Here is a 24,156-nt window from a genome sequence, read left to right as displayed (position 1 = left end):
ATCCATCTCCGATCCCTTCTCTCCCTAAGATCTGAGTTGTTGTGTTAGCCTCTCCCTCTCTAGTGGTATTCGACGTGAAAACCATATTGTAATTGATTGAAATCAAACGAAAGATTAACTCGATTTCTCGCCGTCATCGACCTCTCCTTCAGTGGTCAATAAGGATGTGACCATATCTTTCCTCATATTTGTCGAATGGAAGTGGGAGGGAGCGTCAATTCATTGAATCGAAGATGAATCATCCAAGCCAAAACCCTAAATCGTGTGCCCAAATTTCTCAGTAGATTTTAGTGTTGTTTTCGTAGTGGAGACGAATGTTGGGCTAACGATGACTCATATCTTGGGGAGAGAGGCAATCGAAGATAGATGAATGTAATGCCAGAAGAAAGATAGTAAACCAGAAATTGTATGGGGGTGAAAGAAATTTTAGAGAATTTGGGGGGTGGCTAGAGAAGAAGCTTTTGAAAATTATAAAACTCTAGAAGGGGAAATGTCATTTTTCAAACTTGAAAAATATAAGGTTAGGGATGCAATTATTTATTTTTAAAATTAAGGTGGAAAAAAGAGATAAAATTTTAGTTTTTTTAAATGATATTTTTATCTTTAATCCTAACTGAAAATTTTAACAGAAAATGAATTATGGATGGATATTTGAGTTTTTAAAAGTTAGTGGATGGGAGTTTATATATACACTAAATCTTGGGTGGGAATAAGTCTTTTGGCCTCTTCTATTTTGGTCTTTCACTTACATCTTCACTTGTTACAACTAGGGCTGGATTCGAGCCGAGCCGAGCTCGGCTCGCAGCCAGCTCGGGCTCGACTCGGTTTTTTATGGCCGGCTAGAGTTCGGCTCGTTTACGGCTCGGCTCGGCTCGTTTTTCATATCAATACGACACCGTTTTGTATATATATATGGATCAAAACGACGTCGTTTTGTATAAAAAATTTTAAAAAAAAATTACCGAGCCAACCTAAGCCAGCTCGAGCTCGATCGAGCCGAGCAGAGCCCGGCTGGTTTCGGGCTCGAATCCAGCCCTAGTTACAACCTTAATATCTCTCTCCATTTGGACTGATTTTAATTTTTTTTTATATATAATTAGCTTGATTTCTTTTCCATATTTCCAATTTTGTTCACCTTACTCAAAATTAGGTGCTAATTTGATTAGATCATTTAAATAAAAAATGATATAAAATACTTGAATATGATATACTTTTATCTAAAGTACTTAAAATGAATAATTTCACTAAAGTGAAATAAAGTGGTGGTAATTTATAAATCGATATAGGAAAAAGACTTTTTCCCACCCAAGGTTCAATATATTTTCAAACTTTTACCCATAAAATTTCAAAAACCTAAATATTCATCCTTTGTTAAAATTGATTGTTAGGGTTAAGGGTAAAACTGTTATTTAACAAAAAAATTTTATCTCATTTTTCTCAATTTAAAAAACTAATAATTTTCCTCTACTAATAGTTTTAAAAAGTTGTATTTCCCCCTTAAGGTTTTATTTTTCTTGTTAGCATTTTTTGGCGAACTTCACCGTCTCTGGTTGCATTCTTTTTCCCTCTCGAGCTCTCTTGCCTCCCTCCCCAACTTGCTTTGTCACAAACAAGACAAAGAAATTGTCTTCGTCTCAGACTTTAAATTGATTCCCACCCAAGGTTTAGTCTATTGTTAAAATGATATTTGCAACTTTTTGAAAATCTAAATACCAACTCATCATCCAACTTCCGTTAAAATTTTTTGTTAGTTGTAAGAGTAAAAACATCATTTAATTAATAATATTTAAAAAATAAAATTTTCTTTTCTTTTCTTACATTAGTTTGGAAAACTAACAATTTTTCCTATACCTTATATTTTCTAGTTTTAAAAAGTGACTTTTCTTTCCCAACTCGAGGGTTTTATCTCTTTCAAATTTCAATTTTTGTAGTCGCTCCCCAAATTTTTTGGAAATTTTATTTCACCCCTAATGGTGGCACATCCTCTTCCAATAATCAAACTCCTTTGTCTTTAGTCATTTTCTCTACCCAAGATCGAGTCATTGTCAGCCTCACTTTTTCTCTGGTGATTAGGCTTGGTCTCAGGAGCAAATCACGACATGAGAAAGATCTATTGTTTTATGGCAATTTTTCGAGATGCCATATTGTAAGGTCGGTGCATGCAAAAGAGATGTCAAAACGTGCTGAAGAGAGGCCAGAAATGTAGACAATAGATACAACTATGGTTGTCGGCAAAGATGATGACGAAATGACATCTCTATTATGACACAAAATAGACAAGGAAAAGAGGTTTGATGATGACAAAACAACATCTCTATTGCATTGCAATTTGCCCTAAAGATCGAGCCCAATTGTCAAAGAGAAAGTAGATCTGATGTTGATTTAGTCTTGGACAAAGAAGGTGGTCAGAGAAGGAGGAGTTTGATTGTTGGAAGAGGATGTGCCACTTTTGGGGTGAAATGAAAATTTTAAAAATTTGGGGGGTGGCTGAAAAAATAGAAAACTAAAAGAGATGGAACTCTAGAATAGGAAGGGAGGGGGGGGGGGGGGGGGAGAGGAGGAGGGAAAATTACTTTTCAAAACTGAAAAAATATAAGGTTAGTCGAAAAATTGTCAATTTTAAAATTAAGGTAAGAAAAAAAGATAAAATTTTATTATTTTTATATTACTTATTAATCGACGTTTTTACTCTTATAACTAATAAAAAATTTTAATAGAAATTAAATAACACATGAATATTTAAATTTTTGAGAAGTTGCAAATATCATTTTGATAATAAACTAAACCTCGAGTGGAAATAAGCCTTCTGACCATGTAAAAAAACCTACACAAGTCACATGGACACTATGCTAGTTGCATAAAATCTCAACCAATATGAAATTCACTAGGGGTTGCATGAAAATTACAAAAAACCCTTTAGTCACAAAAGAAATTATAAAACAAAACCCTTGATCACATAAAAAGTTTACAAGATTTAGGAGGTTTTTCTTAAATTTTTACACGATGAAGACTTTCTAAAACCTTCCACACGAGTGCATAAAAACTGTTTTTAAATTTTGTAATAGAGTTTGATTTTAGATAAAAATATTATTTATACTAATTAAAGATAAAAAAATATTTTTCAGTTCAAAGTAGTGTGGGAAAATGTTATTTATTTTAAGGCCAAAAGACATATTCCCACCCAAGGTTTCGTGTATTTCTAATATCCTACAGACTAACTTTCAAAAATGTAAATACCTACTTTTCTATTAAATTTTACTGTTACTATAGGGTAAAATCATCATTTAGAAATTTTATATAAACTCATATTTTAGGATTACTCTTAAGTTTAAAAATTTTATTTCTATTTCATAACCTCATATTTTTCAAGTTTGAAAATTAACTTTTTTCCCTCAAATCTAGGGCTTCAACTCTCATATTTTTTGAATATACAGTTGCCCTTTGCCTTTTGAAAAATCATAGTTTCACCCCGTCTTTAGTTTCAGTTTTTGATTATCATCAGCGTCTTATTCCTCCATCATCGGTGTGCTTCTCTTCCAAGATCGAGCTGTCGGTGTCCTTTTCCCTCCCATGGTGACTCTTATTAATGCAAAATGTGGCTAAAATTGAGCAAGAGATCTCGTTCAATTTCGGTCAAATTTGCATTAACGCAAGTCACTAGGAAGAAAGGCTGGTGCTGACAACAAAGGTGTCACGGTGTCGACGAAGTGGAGTACATTGGACTTGCTAGATCTCGGTGGACGGTGACAGTAAGAAACTGAGAAGGACCACTCGACGACGATGCAAAAGAGAATAAAAATCACGTCTGGAGGTCACTGGGAAGGAGCGAACTCATCAGAGATTGACACTAAGCTTGATAACTGCTTGACCTCTAGCAGATTGGTCGTTGGAGATAGAAGGGACGACATTAAAAACACAATAGCAATTGGAAGAAGAGATTAGGGTGTGTGCCAACAATATTTCAAAACCTTGGGGTGGCGATAGGTAGAGAGAAAAATATGTGGGGTTTTTAAAAATATTTCAGAGAAATCTAGGACCTTAGGAGAAAATGTTAATTTTAAACTTAAAAAATATGAGATTAAGAGACAAGAATAAATATTTTAAAACTTAAATGTAATTTTAAAATATAAATTTAAATAAAATTTTTAAATAATAATTTTATTAATAATAATAATAATAAAATTTGATAAAATGATAATTTTTAAAATTTTTAAAAGTGAATAAAATATGACTTATATATGACGTGACGTGTTTACCAAATATGGCCTATAGGTAATTTTATCATTATTTTAATTTCTGTATCCGACGGTCAAGTGTGTTTACCAAAGGAAATTTCATTGTGAATATGTGACGTGATGTCGCCACAGATAAACCTAAACATGATTAATATGTGCCCACTTCCAGCACACCTCCACGTCGTATAGTCGTCGGCGTCATAATCATCATCCAACTCAAACACCAAAAAAAGAAAAAAAAGGAAGCGTGCTGTTGGGAACCGCGTTTTTCTTGTTCGGTTTTGGATAGAAGTGAGCTTTAATAGCAGAATGTGATGGTACCCACATTCCCACTTGAATATTTATCCCTTACAACAGAAACAAAACTTCAATTTTCTTTCCTTTTCTTTTCTTTTCCTCCTCTTTCTTTCTTGCCGTAAAAAAATAATTGTCTTAACTAGTCCGAAAGTTAAGAAAAAAAGAAATACAAATGGGAAATGCAAATGGAAAAGAGTCAGAAGAGAGAGTTAATGCAAGTGATCCAACAGTCCCAAGATCCAACGGTGAATTGGGTGTCCTTCTTCCTCCTCGTGATAACCCTTCCCCATCTCCGCTCTTGTTCACTCCTCAGGTCAACTTTCACTCTCCTTTATTATTTTTAATCAAATGATTTCAACTTTGGCTTTTAGATGGGTTCCAAATGTGGGTTATGCTCAACTAATGGTGTTTATAATTTACAATTAACTTTTGTTTTGTGGGCTTGTTTGATAATTTGTGTTTGTTAACACCAATTAGAATAGTGGGATCTTTATTATTTTCAAGTTTTGGTGCCAACTGATTTTGTTTTGTCTTTAAGGAAATGTGTTAATCGCTGAAGATGTTAAAAAATTTGTGAAGCTTCAGGAAGAAATGAGAGTATAACAAACGAGATCTGTGTGCTATGAGGATGGTTATAGTGATGTAAAGATAAGATTTTTGAAATTAGAATGTTGTTATTTTGATTAAAATTATTGAAAGGTGTAAAGTCTAAGAAGTTCTTGTTTGTGCTCCACATTTACTTGCCTACGTTGTAAACACTTTATTACCCTTTTTTATGTTCAGCAAATGATATGATGCATAAAGTGTTAACAGATAATCTTATTTCACCTATTCAGTTGGCTTTGTCTTGGCAATATTAATTGAGCCCAATAGTGAGACTGATAATTGCAACCAAAAGTCTTCATTTTTAGTGTCTTATAAGTGGTTTTCAATTCAAGTTGTTGCTCAATGGATATAGTGCTTAGATGCCATTAACTGACTTACAGTTTTCTTTTTTGCTAGAGCATATAAGCTCTGCTTTAGGTCTTGTTATAAGAGTAGTGCAAGTTTAGCCAAAATGGTAGGTTGAAATTTTACTTAGTAGGAAGGCAAAATTTGGAGGAGTTTATTTTCTTGATTCTAGATGATGGGTAGCTAATGAAGCTGAAATTTATTATGATGTCTTTGCTTAGAACTAAGGAGCTAGAATTGCTGGGTTAATGGCATTTCTGTTGATATGCTTGTTTTTTTTCCCCATTTATTGCAGGTTCCTATATCTCTCTTGCATAGGGTTGATGGCATTCCCTTTTCCAATCAAATGTGGCAAACAGAATCTCATGTATCTGGTATTCCTCCAGAGCAAGGAATCCCCACTATCATAGCATGGAATTATGGTGGTAATGAAGTGGCTGTTACAGGATCTTGGGACAGGTGGACATCAAGGTAAGCTCCAGTCTTTTACTTACTTCTGCTTGGAAGTAATAAAGTATTCTTCATTTCAGGTATGCATATTTTTTTTTTCTAAGCATGAAAGATTTAGATACTATTTTCACTGAGAACTATTGATTATTATTCTTCCTTCATGAAAAGTCTGGGTGCAGATGGACCATAATAGGCTATAACTGTTACTTGCAGGAAGATGCTGCAGAGATCTGGTAAGGATCACACGGTTCTTTTAGTCCTTCCATCTGGCATATACCATTACAAGTTCATTGTGGATGGTGAGTGGAGATATATTCCAGAACTGCCATTTGAAGCTGATGAAGCTGGTGTTTGTAATGTTCTTGATGTTAATGTAAGTATCATTCTATGCCAATCAGGTTGCATCTAGATCATCCATATTTATTCTGTCTGGTGCTCCATTCTCTTCAGTCAATATCCATACATGTATGTGTGCTTTAGAAGGCTTCTAGTGTACACCAATTCAACACCAATCCACACACATGCAGAGAGAGAGAGTCTTGTGATGGTTCGTTGTTCTATGTTTGCAAATACAAAACCAGAGAAAGAATAGGACGCCTGTTTGTGTGGTGAGTAAATACTGATATGGCCTATAATTTTACATGCATATATTCCCTAAGCAGTACACAACTGCATATATAACGACAAATAAAGAGAGCATAAGTGAAAATAGTTTCCCATGTGAAGAGCTGAATTTTGTCTCTGAAATTGAAAGTTACATGTAAGCTTGTCTGTCAGTGCTTGCATGTAATTTTGCAGTAAATCAGCGAATTTATGTCAATTGAGGATTAGAGAATTTCACTGCCTGATAAAACACACACAATTTGACTTTTACAATAGCTTCAAGGCCAGTGTCATCTTCATTTCACATAATTCACGTTGAAGAAAACCTGTACTAAAACTGTATGTTTTAAATTTATTTTGAAATAATCTGCATAGTATAATTTATGTGAAATGTTAGAGATATTAATTGGACTTCTAAAACCAAATGTAGCTGATACTACACAAAAATTTGTAAGATGAGATTCTGCACAAATTTAAGGGGAAGATGAAAAATGATATATTATATTATGATGACACTAATATTTTATCATGGTTTTAAGATATAATTCAAGAATTCCATTGATATTACCATTAACGTGTGTGTTAGTTTGTGTCAGTATCATAGTATAGAATGCCAAATGGTGAATCTATGAATTTACCATTTGGTTTGAAATGACAGATGCTAATAAAGCACAAGTCTTCACTGGAAACCTCCTTCTAATGGAAAATTTGTTAACACTCAATTGCCATTTGAGACCGAATACAAAGACTAGTTTACTCTGAAAGTGTCTTAGTTTTCCAGTTTTACTTATAATGAAATAGACCCTTTAATTAAATGCCTATGACATTATGACTTAGCTTGAAAGATTAACAGTTGCCTTTTTTTTTCTTCCGTTACTGCTTTTAGACTGTGATTGCTTGATTGAGAACATATCTTCAATTATTTATGGCCAGTGATGTTGGGTTCTTGTTCTTTGTGGTTTTCTTCATGTGCTAATTGTGCCTTCTTCTTGACCATTGTAACTTGTATTTGCTACTGTTGGTAATCTTCTTGGATCAATAGGTTAGCTGTTTATGTTTTATTTAAGCTTTTCGTATCAGAAATTTATACTGCAAAATGGTATGGTTGGTTGGAACAGTATTGCGAGGGGTTATTAGTAGATTTTACAAGTTACCCATTACTTGGCTGGCGTATTCATGCCTGGATACCATGTGATTTAGTGTGTTGTGAAATTGTTGAAGGGATTCAGAAAAGGGATTTACCATTGAAGAAATCTGCTGTGGGATTCCTTCCCTTGCCCTCATTCTTTTTAATTTATTGATGCACATGGCTAGTGTTTCTCACTTTGTCAAGCTTTCTGATATCGATGACAATAATTAGGAAGCTATTTGAAGCACACATATGAACTCTGGCATTGAATGTCTTTTAAGATTTTATGCTGTCAGCTGAACAGGCTTATCATTTGATCAAATTGGCCTTTGTTTTAGGGAGTTTGTAAAGACAAGAAAACTTTCTTTATCTATAGAAAATTATCATCCTAATTACATACTGGTATTTGTGCAGAATAATGTGCCAGAAATCCTTGATAGCATAACCGCATTTGAGGGTCCGCCTTCGCCAGACTCAGGTTATGGTCAAACAATGCTCTCGGAGGAAGATTTTGCGAAGGAGCCTGTAGCGGTTCCAGTTCAGCTGCCTATACATTTTGATATGCACAAGTCGGAAGAAGCATCATCTTGCTCGAAAAAGACACGACATGTTGTGCTTAACCATATGATCATGGACACCTCATACGCAGCACAGTCAGTGGTTGCGCTCGGAGTAACCAACAGGTTTGAATCTAAATATGTGACTATGTTTCTTTATAAGCCACTCAAGTTGGCAGTCTAAGTTTGCTGTAAATAAAAGGAAGGTTGGGATGTGGAGATTATCCATGTTGATTTAGGAATTAGTTGTCTCTGTAATGTAAATTTAAGCATTCATAAAAACTTTGAATTTATTTCACTGGACTGCAAAGTTGGCTGATTTGCATTGGAAATAATGGGCGCACACACACAGATGTTTAACGATTTTTAGAGAATCGAACACACACGACGTCGTTTGATCTTCTCACCTTTTGACCTGCAAGACTTTCGTTCATGGGTTTGGATTCCTGCTTTCTCCCTCGTCTTTTTTCTTCGGCTGTATTTCAAACAATCAATAATTAAACAAAATTTCTCTCAATATAATTATTTAAAAAAAAAATTGAATAATATCATAATTAGGGTTAAATAAATCATTCATAAAATTACCGAAGCTTTAATATGTAAATACAAATTCCTGATATTTAGACTATAAAAAAGTTGTTATATTCTTATATGGATTAAAATCGAATGAAATTGACAAAGCATTCAGCTCAATCAAGTTAGGTGAGTTAAACTGAATCGGTTCCAATCTAACAAGTTATTAAAAAATAATCGATCGAGATATTATTTATATTTTTTTTTATCTAACGATTTTTTTCTTTAACAATTTTTTTTTTCAATCTTCGGGAGCTCAAGTCCCAAAATATGATCGTAGTTTTATGAAAACTTCTATTCGGGTTCAGTTCAAATTTACACCAAAGTGGATATCAAGTCATTCCACTTTGAATTTTATAGTTTTATTGCACAAATGAAGGTTTAGTATCTTTAAAGCATCTTAAATGATCTTTCATATATTGGTTTAGTGTATGTACAAATGGGTTTTTCATTTTTCTATTGAATAAAAATTTGGGGCATATTCATGGTATGAAAACATTTAAACCTTGGAATGAATAGATGAATTTTTTCAAATCTTTAATTTTATCCTCTGGTGAAAAAGAATTGTTGGGTTAAAAAGTTAAAAAGTAGTGAGAGCACAGTAATTCCATACAGTTACATTTCCTTAATGCCCTAAACACAAAGCCAAACAAGTGGAAATAAAAATGGTTATCCTTTTTAGAGTATATCAATAGATACACATTTATATATATATTATTACGAAATTAAGCATTTTTGAATTAAAAATAAAATAACATTCAATTACGTGATTATACAGTATACACATAAGAATATACCTATTTATGTACTCAAAATAAATATATATAGTATCACTCAAAAGTTTTTCTCTTCTATATCTGTGTCTTCTTGCTTTCTGCCCAAATCATTTGAGGAAACTTTGAATCTCAAAATAGAGTTTTTTACAACATCGTGATACCATAAAACTATACGTGTATATTTTTTATACACAATTTGGGTACATAAATAATGTGTCATTATATGATTGAATGATTTTAAATTAAAAATAAAAATAACATTCAATCACATGATAACAACCCAAAATTGTGTGCACATAACTTATATTTCAAAAACCAATAAAAGGGTAAAAGAAAAGAAAGTAATTGATTTAAGTTGAAGAATATTGGACAGTAATGAAAAGAAATATTAATTATAAACCAAATGGTTAAAACCATATGTATGAAATTTCAGAAACCATTTTAGTGTTAATAAAAAAACATAACAGTACAGATTAGAAAAAGGTGATCCAATTTATCAGAATTTGCAAAGCTCAGTTTCTTTCTCGAATTCAAAACTTGTTTTATTTCACAATAAAATGTATTATTTGAAAATAAATGCAGAGTTCACATGAACCAAAACATATCATGGCTAACAGCATATGGGAATCTAAGGTGCTAACCCATCGGAAGTTACTAACTCTGCTAACATCAACCAAACAAACACCGTGATTTTTTCAACTCACGTAACTTTGAGAAACATATAATTTTATCAAACTACAAACAGCATTGTGTATGAACTGACTTAACACAGCATCCAAACCAAGAATCAAGATCAACCACTGAAAACAATGCACATATACATACAAGCAAAATGGTAGAGGACTAAAGTAATCCCCAAAATTAGTCACCCATAATCAAAATAATAAATTCTCCCAATTGTTCGAAGCCCATAATGCCAAAAAAACAGAGAACACATAAAAATAGACAGCCAACATAGAAGATAGACACTAACAAACCAGACTACTGGACAAGAAAAACAAAAATAAAGCTGAATACTAAAGAAGAGTACCACAAATCAATGCAGACATGAAAAAAAGCAAACACCCAATGAAAGCTAATAACACCAAATGTAGCTGATTTCCTAATGGGAAATAGAAATTTCATCAACAAAAGTGCTCTGTTCCATTTTTTTTTTTTGGTCGATTTGAGATTTAGTTATGGTTGAGAGATCCTCACTTGGCCATCATGACTTTGACAAACTCCTCATAGTTGATCTGACCATCACCATCCACATCAGCCTCACGAATCATCTCGTCGACTTCCTCATCAGTCAGCTTCTCGCCAAGATTTGTCATCACATGACGGAGCTCAGCAGCAGAAATGAATCCATTCTGATCTTTGTCAAAAACCCGGAAAGCCTCTTTAAGCTCTTCCTCAGAATCTGTGTCCTTCATCTTGCGTGCCATCAAGTTGAGGAACTCTGGGAAATCAATTGTCCCATTTCCATCAGCATCAACTTCATTAATCATGTCTTGAAGTTCTGCTTCAGTTGGATTCTGCCCAAGAGATCTCATCACAGTTCCAAGCTCCTTGGTAGTGATACAACCTGTACAAAAAATTAAACAAAAACATAATTACATAAAACATCTAATAAATAGATTTACACATATAAATTACCTAGAATCCACCAAAAAAGAAATAAAAAAAAATCCTTAAAGAAGGAAGTTATCTACTGCCAGATTGTAAATATTATTTATTTTTATTGTATTCCCTAGTATTTGTAAACTTCATTTCTATGTTTCTTAAATACTATAGAAGGCTACAAAACTCAATAAAATTCACATTCTATTACCAGACAAAGGGCTGCAACATCAAAATTAAATGATCAGTGACCAACAACATTCAGAAAACAAAATGACTAATTGCGAGAAATAAACAAATCTCAAATTCCACAAGCTTATAATGACTTGAGAGCCAATATCGAAACTAACTTGAATATAAATAACCAATTTGCCAGAATTATTGCAATGCAAAACAAAATTAAAAATTAAAAAAAAAAAAACAGACTCTAAATTCTGAAGCATGTTTCTCCACAGAGAACAAACATTACACATTCAAAAACTAGAAATCTAAAAATGAGATCAATTCCCAAAAGCTTTAGCAGTATCCTCGACGACTCTCGCATTCACAAAAGCAATTCAGTGCATAAAAAATTTTCAAAAAAAACGAACAACGCAAAAATTGTATAAGAAATTTCACATCATTTCCTAGATGGCATGGATAATTAAAAAAATAATAACTAAACGAATACGATCTCATCAAACAGTAGAAACACGCATCAACAGAAAAAATTTAAGACAATAAACAAATCAGATCTAAAACAAGAGACCTAGATCCAAGAAACAAGTAAATAAATAAAAAGAAGAAGATCTGAGAGAAAAAAGAAGAGACCATCGCCATCTTTGTCAAAGAGGCTGAAAGCTTCCTTGAATTCGGAGATCTGATCATCGGTGAGCTGATCCGCCATTTTTCCCAAAGAAAGAAAGAGGGATTTGATTTGCTTTTGGTTTTGTGTTGAGTTCGAGTTTGTCGTAATTAGTTATAGTGGAAAATGAAAGAGATATTGAGGGATTATATATACTTGGATTTTAAAGGGAGAAGAGGTGGTCGTGGTGGACCTTCACCATTTTAGCATCTGATTCTTTCTCTCTCTGTTTTCCCCGCATTGTTACCATTTTACCCTCCTCTAGACTTTTTTTTCAAAGCCAAAATGTTTAATTTATCATTTAAAAACTGCTTTTTTTAGACCTAATTTGATTTCGTTTGTTCCGAAGGAAAGATATTCACGAGGTGGTTCATCCTCTTCAGATATTCACAATAAAAAAGGAGTTTTAAATTCTCTTTTAAATAAGTTTTAAAAAGAGAAGAAAGTCTAGAATATCAACGAAAGTCTATTATTGAAATCACTCAACCGAATAATATATTTATTACAAAAATTTTTATATTTAAAAATATTTTTTATTTATAAAACTTCTAAGGTAATAAAATTAGCATATAACTTTGATAAGAAAATTAGTTAGTGTAAAAAGACCTATTTGTAAGTTAAGTATAAAGTACAATTGAGCTTTGAAAACTAAATTAGCAAAGTTGGTAAGGGCATTCATATAAAAAGCAAGAATGGCTTCAAATTGGATGTATTAAAAAGTTCTCTTGGTTTTTTTGGGGAGATGTATTTGGAAGTTTTTTTTTTTGGTTAACTCGAGGCTTGAGGGCTCGTAATCATCTAGACCCACAACTACAAATCAAACAAATCAAAGGTAAATTTTATTGTGGTATATCACGTTAAGATCACTCAGACCTTAAATATTTGTAAATAATCTTTAGCCCTTCGCTACTTAAGCCACTCCTTGGGGTCAGAAGTTATTTTTCATTCTACTTTGTTTAGTTTTATAAAGGCATTTTTTTTAATAATGTTATGTGTGCCCACTTTTAAATACACGTTTGATGTGTTATTATGCAATTAAATGTGACTATATCCTTAATTTAAAAACATAAGTCAAATGAAAAAGAAGATTAATCTTAAAATGTTGTTGAAGAAGATTTGAACTCATATCTTCTTATCCAGAACTCTTCCATTATTACTCAAGCTATCTTTGGGACTTTAAAAGCTTACTTTTCTTTATTCTCAAATAAGGCAATTCTCATATTATATTGGGCTTCAAGCTAGAAATTTTTATGTTATGGGAGTAAGCATCACAAGACCAATTCTTCAATGTCGCCTATGCTTCAAATTGGCTCATCTGATGAAACCAAGTATCTCTTAAACCTGGTTCAACAATACTCTCACATGTTAGGGCCAAGATGGTGTAAATTCGTTGGTCTAACAATGGTGAATACAATATGCAATCAACAAGCAACAGATAAGCCACAAGCACACATGCATCATGTAAAATGGTTTGCATGACATATACAAGCAACTCTCCCTACCTTTATTAATCTCTCAAAATGATTACAAAGGACAACATTACATGTAAAATACTCAATTTCGCTCATTACATGGCATGGGTGCTTGCCCCTTTTAATATAACACAAAGACAAAGACAAAGACAAGGCAATTTACATATGTTTAAATTTAAACAATCATAGTTACACCTAGCTGCCCTTATAATTATCTTGTCCAAGGAATTGCTATATCTAAGACATGAAGAACCACATTAGTGCCTTAGCAGCTCCCATCAAAGCCAACTCTAAGTGTGTTCAAATAGCACTCGCAACTTAGGCAAAACCAAATAAGCCCACCCAAGCTTCATGTCCATAACCAGTTTATAGCTTTTGCTCATTTTGTTTTTGTGAACCACCCTGTTAAGCCAAAGAGCTTTGTTTTGGGTAGATAAAATATTGTTTTATCATCCCCTTATCTGCTATTATCAAAATTCTCAACAAATTTGCATGTTTGACTGAAGTGCACGACTAGTTTGCATAGCTCCAGCTCTATGTGTGCACCTTAACTGTTTGCACTATGTGTACCTGTGTCAACATTTTAGGTGCATTCTACTTTGGCACCATGCATGCCTTGTCTTGGCTTCCTGCGCATGTGTCTCATTGCCCCATGCGTGCCCCTATCTTGGCACCCTATGCGCGCTCCTATCTTGTATTCTTGCATGTATACCCTATCTGAGCACCAACCTCTCACACATTTAGCCTTATCTTCAGGTCTGGATAATTAGTGGTGTGATAATAAGCTCATTCTACATTGCCTAAGGGTAAGAATATTTGAAGAATAGCAATGTTATACATATTCAAAATTTGTATACAAATTAGTATTAATTGACATATGTTAAAGGGATTGGGGGCTGACTTGATCCCTTTGGCAAAACATAGCTTGTAGGAGTATGATATGTAATTTTGTGAGTTGTATTAAAGGCTTTAGGGTCCAACCCAACCCTCAAAAAATTAAGAACTAAAATTTTTAAAAAAATATAGATATATAATATGGTAGACCGATTTGCTAAAATATACAGGCTACCTTGCTAATAGTTTACGAAGACACAATCTAAGAGGCTTTGGCCTAGGGGACCCAAACCTATGCCATTGGCCTTGTCATGCCATTAACCGACATGACTTGCAAGACCCATCCTTTGACATGCTTTGGCATACGAAGATTTGTAGGCATGACAGGCCAGGAAAAATTTAACCTAACACAGTTCATTGTTGAATTTACGTGGTGAGTAACATGACAAATCTCCTTATCTTCTATGTCACTATAATGTCATGCCAGTCCCTATTTAAAACAAATAAAATCTTAAAATTCTTCATTTATTCCCTAAAATTAAAATTGTAAAAACAAAGTCAATCACACATATCAAATACTTCAATAAATATGGTTTATTCATTTTGTGTATAGGCGTTCACAGTCTTATGGCTTTTATGGTAAAAAATACAAAACACAAATCATTATTGTTTCGTTAGGGAGAGATTAGTTGAAGACGAAAGTCGTTTGGATGGTTTCATTTTTATTCTTTAATTCATTACAGAGAGATTTGTTGTAAAAGAGAACCTTTATTTTTAGCGTCAAAACACCACTATATTTTAATTATAAGGAATCTATTTTGTTCTATAATATCTAATTTTTTTTCCCTTAAGTTTCAACTTCATTATTTTTTAGGTTATTCTTGTTGTACATATAAAAACAATAACTTAAAGAAAATTAAAGTGAATGAAGAATTGAGAGGAGAGTAATATTTATGCGAAAAATGAATGATCATAATACAAAGGGATGAGGAGTATTTATAAGCATTAGCCACCACTCTATGTGCTTACAAAAGCTAACTTGCTTTTAATAACATTAAAAAACACCACTTATAACACTCTCTCTTGGATTTCCATCACTTACAGATAATTACATTAACTTTGCTAAAGAAAAATTTAGTGAGATAAAATCAAAACAGAGAAATATAATTATTTAATGTCTTATAAATAGGGTTTGATGTGCTTACTCATTAAAAACCTTATTAAAAAAACCTAATAGGATAAAATGTAATGAAAAAGAAAAAAAGAGGACAACCCATATTTTGTCTAATATGTGATATATTTCAAAAATTTCCTCCCTCCTTTTGTAGTGAGATTAATTTAGTTGCTTGATAAGCTGTTGCATATCGATATTATACACTAATTTTTCAAATATTGATGTCAGTAGTATCTTAATGAATAAGTCTGCAAGGTTATTATTAGATTGTATTTATTTAATATCAATCTTTTGACTCTACTAGAGCTTATGAGTGTAAAAAAAAAATTGATGAAATATGTTTGGTTTTGTCTCATTTAATATATCCACCTTTAATTTAAGCAATACGTGTTGTAATGTCTTTATATAATATGAAAAGATTTTTGTTTAGAAGGAACATTACATATATTTCGGAGGTGATGGATAACAAATTGTAACCATATGCATTTTCGACTAGCTTCATGGAGAGCTAAAATCTCTGAATAATTCGAAATGTTGCAATCAAAGTTTATTTGATAGAACATTATGATATTGTTATGTTATTATAAGTGAAAACATATCCCGTCTATTATAATGACAAATCTTGATTTAGATCTTTTTATAAAGATATATAAGCATATGTGGTCATTCACATAACCTTTTTTTTTTTCTTATTAAGTATTCACATAACCTTTTTTTTTTTCTTATTAAGTATTCACTGAGGTGATTGTATCACATCCTTTTAGATTATTTTAATTCGTATAATAATCTTTGTAATTTAATTGAGTACATACTTTTTGGATTAACTATTTTTTGTTCAGACAATTTAAATCCTTCAACGTGTTTCATATAAATTTTAGTATTCAAATTTTCATACAAATAAACAGTAACTATATCCATTAGACTCATATCTAGTCCTTCAGAGATTGTTAAGTTGATCAAATACCTAAAAGTAATTATATATTGTAATTTATAACTTGTTGTTTAAAGAAATTGTAAAAGAATTATATAAAATTACTAAATGAGTAATAATTTTCAAATGGGGTAAAATGGTCATTTTATAAGGATTTAAGAGACAAAGTGGGAATGTAAATTGAATGACACACTTGAAATTATATAATGGTACTAAAGGTTTTTGGTAATTAGTTAAGGATAAAATAGTCATTTATTAAGGGTAAATTAGTCCAAAAAACTTATAAAACCAACCAACTATTCATTTTCTTCTTCCTTAGCTGAGAATCTCCATAATTTTAACTAAAGTTTTTCCTTCAAGCAAAATTCATAAAAAAACCTAGCTAAACCACCTAATTTCCAGAGCTTCAAGTTATAAAAAGTGTAGATCTATCAATTCTGGTAAGTTTTAAGGTAAAAAGTTTAATTTTTAAGACATGTCAAGTTTAGAGTTTTGATGGATGATTATGTTTTTGATTGATTAAGGTTGCTAGGAAGAAGAAAAGAAGGAGAATAGACTTAAATCACCTAATTAGCAAAGAAAATGTAAGAATTTCATATTTTACATACTTGAAGTAATTTGAGTTAGGTTATTTAAATAACCTTTACTTATATAAGTGTGTAAGGTATTAAAATTAAGGTGATTTATGCTTAAAAGATTAAAAAAATTCATTATGACTTATGATGTAATTTTGCCATAAAGGTATTTTAGACATTTCATATTTTTTGAGTTAACTTAGTGGATTTTGTGTATTGAATAAGTGAGAAATGATGAATTGATGAAATAATTTGTACTAAGGGCTTTCTGCTTTCCTGTATCATATGAGTCATTATAAAACCAAAAACACTTGTTTGCCATTTTTCGAAAACATGCATAACTTAGAAAATGTTTTTTCCCTTTCTTTATTTTTCTAAAATAATGCATATGTTATGATTTCTCACGTATATATGTATAACCATAATATAAAATATGTCCACTCATTGTTTTCCTTTATTCTTTGAGGTAGCTTAGTGGATTTTATGTGTTGAATATGTGAGATATGATGAATTGATGAAAGAATTTGTACTAAGGGCTTTCTGCTTTCTTGTATTATATGAGTCATTATAAAACCAAAAACACTTGTTTTCCATTTTCCAAAAACATGCATAACTTATAAAATGTTTTTCCCCTTTCTTTATTTTTCTGAAATAATGCATATGCTATGATTCCTCACGTATACATGTATAACCATAATATGAAATATATCCACTCATTGTTTTCCTTTATTCTTTTCACTCCTTATCAAACATCATATTATTTTCTCATGCATTTATATATATCTCATGCATCAAATTAATTTTAAAATATACAATATAGACTTAATATAAGGGTTATTCCACATATCATGCACATAATTAAACAAAAATTAACCTACATCACATTCAATGACACTTTTACCCTTATGGTAAAAAATTACATGCTTACCCTTAGTGCAAATTCTTTTATCAATTCATCATTTCTCACATATTCAACACACAAAATCCACTAAGCTAACTCCAAGAATATGAAATGTCTAAAATACCTTTATGACAAAATTACATCATAAGTAATAATGAATTTCTTTAATCTTTTAAGCATAAATCACCTTAATTTTAATACCTTACACACTTATATAAGTAAAGGTTATTTAAATAATCTAACTCAAATTACTTCAAGTATGTAAAGTATAAAATTCTTACATTTTCTTTGCTAATTAGGTAATTTAAGTCTATCCTCATTTTTTTTTTTCTAGCAACCTTAATCAACTAAAAACATAATCATCCATCAAAACTTTAAACTTGATATGTCTTAAAAATTAAACTGTTTACCTTAGAATTTACCAGAATTGATAGATCTATACTTTTTATAACTGGAGGCTCTGGAAATTAGGTAGTTTAGCTAAGTTTTTTGATGAATTTTGCTTGAAGGAAAAACTTTAGTTAAAATTATGGAGATTCTCGGCTAAGGAAGAAGAAAATGAATAGTTGGTTGGTTTTATAAGCTTTTTGGACTAATTTACCTTTAACCTTTTCCAAAAATGACTATTTTATCATTAACCAATTACCAAAAACTCTTAGCACCATTATATAATTTCAAGTGTGCCATTCAATTTACATTCCTACTCTATCTCTTAAATCCTTCTAAAATGACCATTTTACCCCCTTTGAAAATTATTGTTCATTTAGTAACTTTCTATAATTCTTTTACAATTTCTTTAAACAACAAGTTATAAAATTAACTTTAAGGGTAATTTTGGAAGTGAAGTTTACTGGCATACCTGAATCCGGGTGTTACATATCTATCACTGGTGTGTATGTTTCATCAAAGTCTATACCTGACCTTTGAGAAAAACCTTGGGCTACAAGCGTTGCTTTATATCTAACAATCTCATTTTTCTCTTTTCTTTTTCATACAAATATCCATTTATATTCAACAGGTTAGACATTTTTAGGTGTTAAGACTACAAGCCCAAACACTTTATGTTTTGTAAGTGAACCTAATTTTGCTCGAATTGCTTCTTCTCATTTAGATCAGTCATACTTTTATCGATATTCATCTACAGTGTGTAGCTCAAAATCATTAGCATTCATAATTTTAGTAGCTACTACATATAAGAATTCATCATTAATGTTAATATTTTTACGGTTCCATATCTTTTTTATATAAACATCATTTATAGAGATTTTTGTATTCTTATTTTTCCGTATTTCAGAGGTTTGTGTCATTTCAGGGGCTCATGTCTCTTTAGAGACTATAACCTCTTTTGAAGGAATATTAAAAAGTGTGAATTTTTCAATTATTTTTGCATTGTCATAATTAATATCTATTTCATTTTTTGTCTTGATTTTTTGAGGAATAGTATCCTTCAATCTAATGGGTCACCATTCTTCTAGTATACAGTAAATTAATCAGTCATGATTTGAATAAACAATTTAATTGTCATATTAATTCTTGTTGATGTGTTGATAACTGGTACATATGATCTTATCATTTTTGTTGTATCTACAAATGTATCAGACATTTGATTGATAATAATTTGTAACACATTATCCTTTACACTTTAGTTTTACTTTAGGATGTGTAAAGTTCTAGATGAGAGATGGTAGGTAAATGTCAAGTGAGTTCATGTTTAACTTAAAGAGAGAATTTTGTTTCATCAAAGTGACAATTTGTAAAGTGTGCAGTAAAATGATCATCTATCAAGAGTTTCAAATACTTGATAATGGATAGTGAATTATATCTAACATAAATTCTCAAATAATGTTGGGGTCCCATTTTTGTGTCTTGAAGAGATGCAATATGGATATATATAACACAACCAAATATCCTTAAATGAGATATATTATGTTGGTAATGAAAAACCAATTGTAAAGGAGAATATTAATGATAAGAAGAAGGTCATAAGTGAATTAACATTGCAACATGTAATATGACATGTCCCTAGATAAAAGTTGGTAATTGAGTTCTTTGTAAAAAGATAGTGCAATTATCTGGAGTCGTTTGATAAGAAACTCAACTAATCTATTTTGATTGTAGACATACAAAACTGGATGTTCAACATCAATCCTCATAGTCATACAATAATCATCAACTATCTTAGATGTAAATTTACCAACATTGTCTAATTGTATTGACTTGATTGAATATTTGAAAAATGTGTTTTCAATTTGATAATTTGTATTAATAATTTAGCATAAGCAATATTTTGAGTAGGTAATAAACAAACATGAGATTATCGTGTATATGCATTAGTTAAGACCTTAAAATAATGAAATAACCTACTTGGCGGATGAATCCCTTAAATCCTTTATAGGAATGATAAATATTTAACTCTAACTTTGGAGGAAGATAGTTTGACAACTAATTTGTCTTATGAATAGGCAATGCATAATTTTTCACTAGACAAGAAAATCTTGTAATTATTTAGTGCATATTCATGTGGAATTTTAATAATTTTATACATCATTGTAGATCTTGGGTGACCTACACAATCAAGTCAAATCATAAAAACTTTTGGATCAAATAATTTCTGGTTCAATACTACGTATGTTTCAATTGCTTTTATGATCGTATAATACAAGTTAGATGATAAAATAGATAATTTTTTTAGTATATGTCTTCTTATAGAGACATTATTAGTTATATAGAGAAATTATGTACCATTTTCACTAATGGTTTCAATATGATAATCATTATTTTTTATGTTTTTAAAACTAAGTAGATTTCTTCTAGATCTACTTGAATATAATACATCATTGATGTTTAATTTGGTCTTATTTTTTAGCAAAATTGTGACTAGAGCCTCCAATCAAATTCATTGACCCTGAAATTGTATTTACTTTAGCTTTAATCAGTACTAAAGTTCAGAAAAATAATTTTTCTTAAGAATTGTATGCGTTGTTGCACTATCTACAAAACACATTTCTCCATCATCAGCTTTTGAAGTTAATATTTCAATTTTGGAGTCCATATAATTTCTTTTAAAACTTTAGTTAGTCATAACATATACAAAATAGTAAAAAGAATGAAAACATGGTTAAAAACACAAAATAATAGTTATGACTTTAAAATAAGGAAATATGATAGATTCTAACTATGAAAATTGTAAACATTCACGTCATTAATTAAGTGACCTATATTATTGTTTTTAAAAGAAGTCTTGAAACATCAAAATTCATTATATTGACAGAATTTAAATCATCAACAAATTCGATTATATTTTTATGGATGCTTAATATAGATTTATCCAATGTTTGTAAGTACGACAAGAACGCTACCAATGTCATCTACACCCTCACCTATTGTTTCGCATTTTAATTTACATTATTTTTTATTTTGCTTCAATTTTAGTCTACTTCCACTGATATAACTGAGATTTTCTATTGTGATCATTTTCGGATTGAAATTAGTTTATTTATAACCTTATTCATACCCACGACAACTACTACTGATAGTAACGTTTACTTAAAGGAATGATGTTGTGCTTGTGAGACGAGTTTAATGGTTTTTTTATCACGAGTAAATATAACATCAATTCAGAATTTTATTTCCCAATATTGCTACTATAAAAGAATATTATAAAGATGAAATGTGAAGAATATTTTCTCTTCCACATTACCTCAATCAAGAAAAAATTATGAATATTGTAGAGTTGTACTAAATTACAAAGTCATGGAAAATACTATTAAATGTGATGTTCAAATTTATCTTTCAAAACCCTCCACCATTTTAGTGAGTCCACCATTCTATTCACATATTCGATTCGCAATCCTTCAGGGAAGTGATTCTAGAGAAAAATAGTAACCTTGGATTTTGTCCTTTTGGACATTTTATTAAATTACTTTTTCAACACTCAAATTCTAGGTGAAAAATTGTGCAAAAAACCTATTTATTTTTATCTATCCAATTTTAGAAACTTTAAGTTCAAATATTATTTCATATTTATAAAACTACTGGTTTTATAATTAATATTTAGAATATTATAGTATTTTAAAACTTTAATTCTGATGATATTTTGGACTTTAAGTATATATTTTTTTCACAATTTATACAAACTTCATATTATAAATGAGATATGGTTTTTTTAAAACAAATAAATATTTTAATGAAATTTAGAACGTCTATATATATATTACCACAATTTTACAATCTTCAGGTTGCAAATCAAACATAATTATTATAATACAAATAAAAATTCTAATGATATTAGAATTTCAGGGCAACATTCATGATTTTACAAATTTCGGGTTACAAATATGATATACTCATAATTTATATTTATACATGAAAAACAAATAACATAAATATAAACAACCACAATTTGTATTTTTTGCAAATAAATGATGACATCTATTGTTTGCTTTTACAAATGGGATAACAATAATAATAAAAATATTAGTAATGGTATTAAAATATATCTGAACGAATCATATTAAACAAAATATAATGATAACGTGTTGTAAATATAATAATAATAACTTAGAGAGAATTGAAGGGAATGAAGAATTGACAGGAGAATAATATTTATGCAAAACGGATGATCAAAATATAAAAGAGGGGTGGGGCGGGGCGGTGGGGGGCGGTGTGGGGGTGGTATTTATAAGCATTAGCCACTGCCCTATATGCTCACAAAAGCTGACTTGCTTTCAATAACATCAAATATAGCCATCCAAGTTATAAAAGTATTCACATGGAGCTACCAACTTTTTCTCTCACGTGGTGGAAAAATACAACTTATAACATTCTATTATTTGTCTTTTTTATGACTTTATGATTTATGTTATGATGTTATACATTTTATGTTATGATGTTTGTTGACTATTATTGACATCTTTGACGTTTTCCAAAGTTTCAATTGTTTTTATTATAAAGGTATTTTAGCATTTTATTTTAGTAAAGAGTAATAATATTTATCTTCAAAAGATAATATTTTTGAAGATAAGTGTTACATTATTTTATTATCGAAGAATAATCTAAAACTCAAATAGATCAATTCGATATCATGATTGATGATTTTACAGAGTAACTCTAACGAATTTGACAATTTTTACAACTCTTTAAGAATCGTGAATATAATGATACGTAAAATGCCCATAAGAATTATGAATCTAGTGGTGCTGAGAAAGTCAATCCATTTCAGAATAGCAACAACCAAGCATCTAGTGGAAGCACTTCTCCTTGTCGAGCTTTGAGAAATCATTTTGTTCAAAAAGAATTTGGTGTAACCTTATAAGTTAATTGATAGGGTTAACATTGTAGACTGAGGTTTTGATCACAAGGATGTACTAGAGCAGTTGAAAAAGCATGCTTCTTTATGATGGTGGGACTAGTTTTAAACAATTCTTCAAGTGTCAAGAATATAGGCATGTTACTTTAGAGTGTTCTAATAGCAAAATTGTCAAACTGTTGGAAGAAGAACATGATAAAGATGTTAAGGTAAAGAAAGAAATGAATTCTAGAGTTAACGAAGAAGATGAAGAGGTGAATGTTACTTATGTTGATCAAGGAGATTCTTCTTCCATTAAAAAAATTCCAAGCATGGTGCATGAAGCTGAAGACGATTGGCTCTGAAAGAACATCTTCCATAGAAGATCTACTCATTAGCCTAAGGTGTGCAATGTCATCATTGAAAGTGGTAGCTTCAAAAGTATGATGCCTACTCAAATAGTACATAAATTACGCTTAAAAACAGAGAAACATCCTCACCTTTATAAAAAAATTTTCTGGCTTCAAAAGGACAAGAAGGTAAAGGTAAATACATGTTAGCCATGTATCTTTTCTATTATGAAGCATTATAAAGATGAAACGTGATGTGATATCATTCCTATGGAGGCTTGCCATTTACTTCTTTATAGTCCATGGCAATATGATAAAAGGGTTTTACATGATGGATAAAAAAAACCCTTATACCTTTGTTAAAAAAGGAGTGATGATTGCTTTGGGTCCTTCTTGGTTAGAAATTGTTCCTTGGCCATTTAATGGGGGAAGGAATAAGCTTCTTTCTCATCTGAATGTGAAAACAAATTGGAATTGGATACTAAAGCTTTATGTTCTTGTCCTGTTTGCAAAAAAAGAAGAGAAAAATGAGCCATTATTAATCATGAGTTTGAAAATCTACAAAGATTTAATTGATGTCATTCTAGATAAGATTCCACCAGGTCTCCCTCCAAT

General features: G+C 30.9%; 2 protein-coding genes across 3 annotated transcripts; one reads left to right on the top strand and one right to left on the bottom strand.

The window, feature by feature from the left end:
• Positions 1 to 4,600: 4,600 nt before the first annotated feature.
• On the top strand, positions 4,601 to 8,520 carry LOC123206843 (SNF1-related protein kinase regulatory subunit beta-1). 2 transcript variants are annotated; one of them, XM_044624105.1, is made up of 4 exons: positions 4,601 to 4,845; positions 5,779 to 5,954; positions 6,147 to 6,306; positions 8,080 to 8,520. In XM_044624105.1, the coding sequence occupies exons 1-4, from the start codon at positions 4,705 to 4,707 to the stop codon at positions 8,404 to 8,406; spliced, it is 804 nt and encodes a 267-aa protein (XP_044480040.1). In that variant the 5' UTR covers positions 4,601 to 4,704; the 3' UTR covers positions 8,407 to 8,520. The 2 variants fall into 2 exon arrangements, with proteins under 2 accessions (XP_044480040.1, XP_044480046.1); XM_044624111.1 differs by having other exon boundaries at positions 4,843 to 4,916.
• Positions 8,521 to 10,393: 1,873 nt separating this feature from the next.
• Positions 10,394 to 12,159, bottom strand: LOC123206857 (calmodulin-7). Its single transcript, XM_044624123.1, has 2 exons — positions 11,984 to 12,159; positions 10,394 to 11,138 (listed from the first exon to the last, which is right to left on the bottom strand). The coding sequence occupies exons 1-2, from the start codon at positions 12,057 to 12,059 to the stop codon at positions 10,765 to 10,767; spliced, it is 450 nt and encodes a 149-aa protein (XP_044480058.1). The 5' UTR covers positions 12,060 to 12,159; the 3' UTR covers positions 10,394 to 10,764.
• Positions 12,160 to 24,156: the final 11,997 nt, after the last annotated feature.

The sequence above is a fragment of the Mangifera indica genome, chromosome 2 (genome assembly GCF_011075055.1).
Source record: "Mangifera indica cultivar Alphonso chromosome 2, CATAS_Mindica_2.1, whole genome shotgun sequence".
Classification (NCBI taxonomy): domain Eukaryota; kingdom Viridiplantae; phylum Streptophyta; class Magnoliopsida; order Sapindales; family Anacardiaceae; genus Mangifera; species Mangifera indica.
This window is presented reverse-complemented; position numbering and strand designations above follow the sequence as displayed.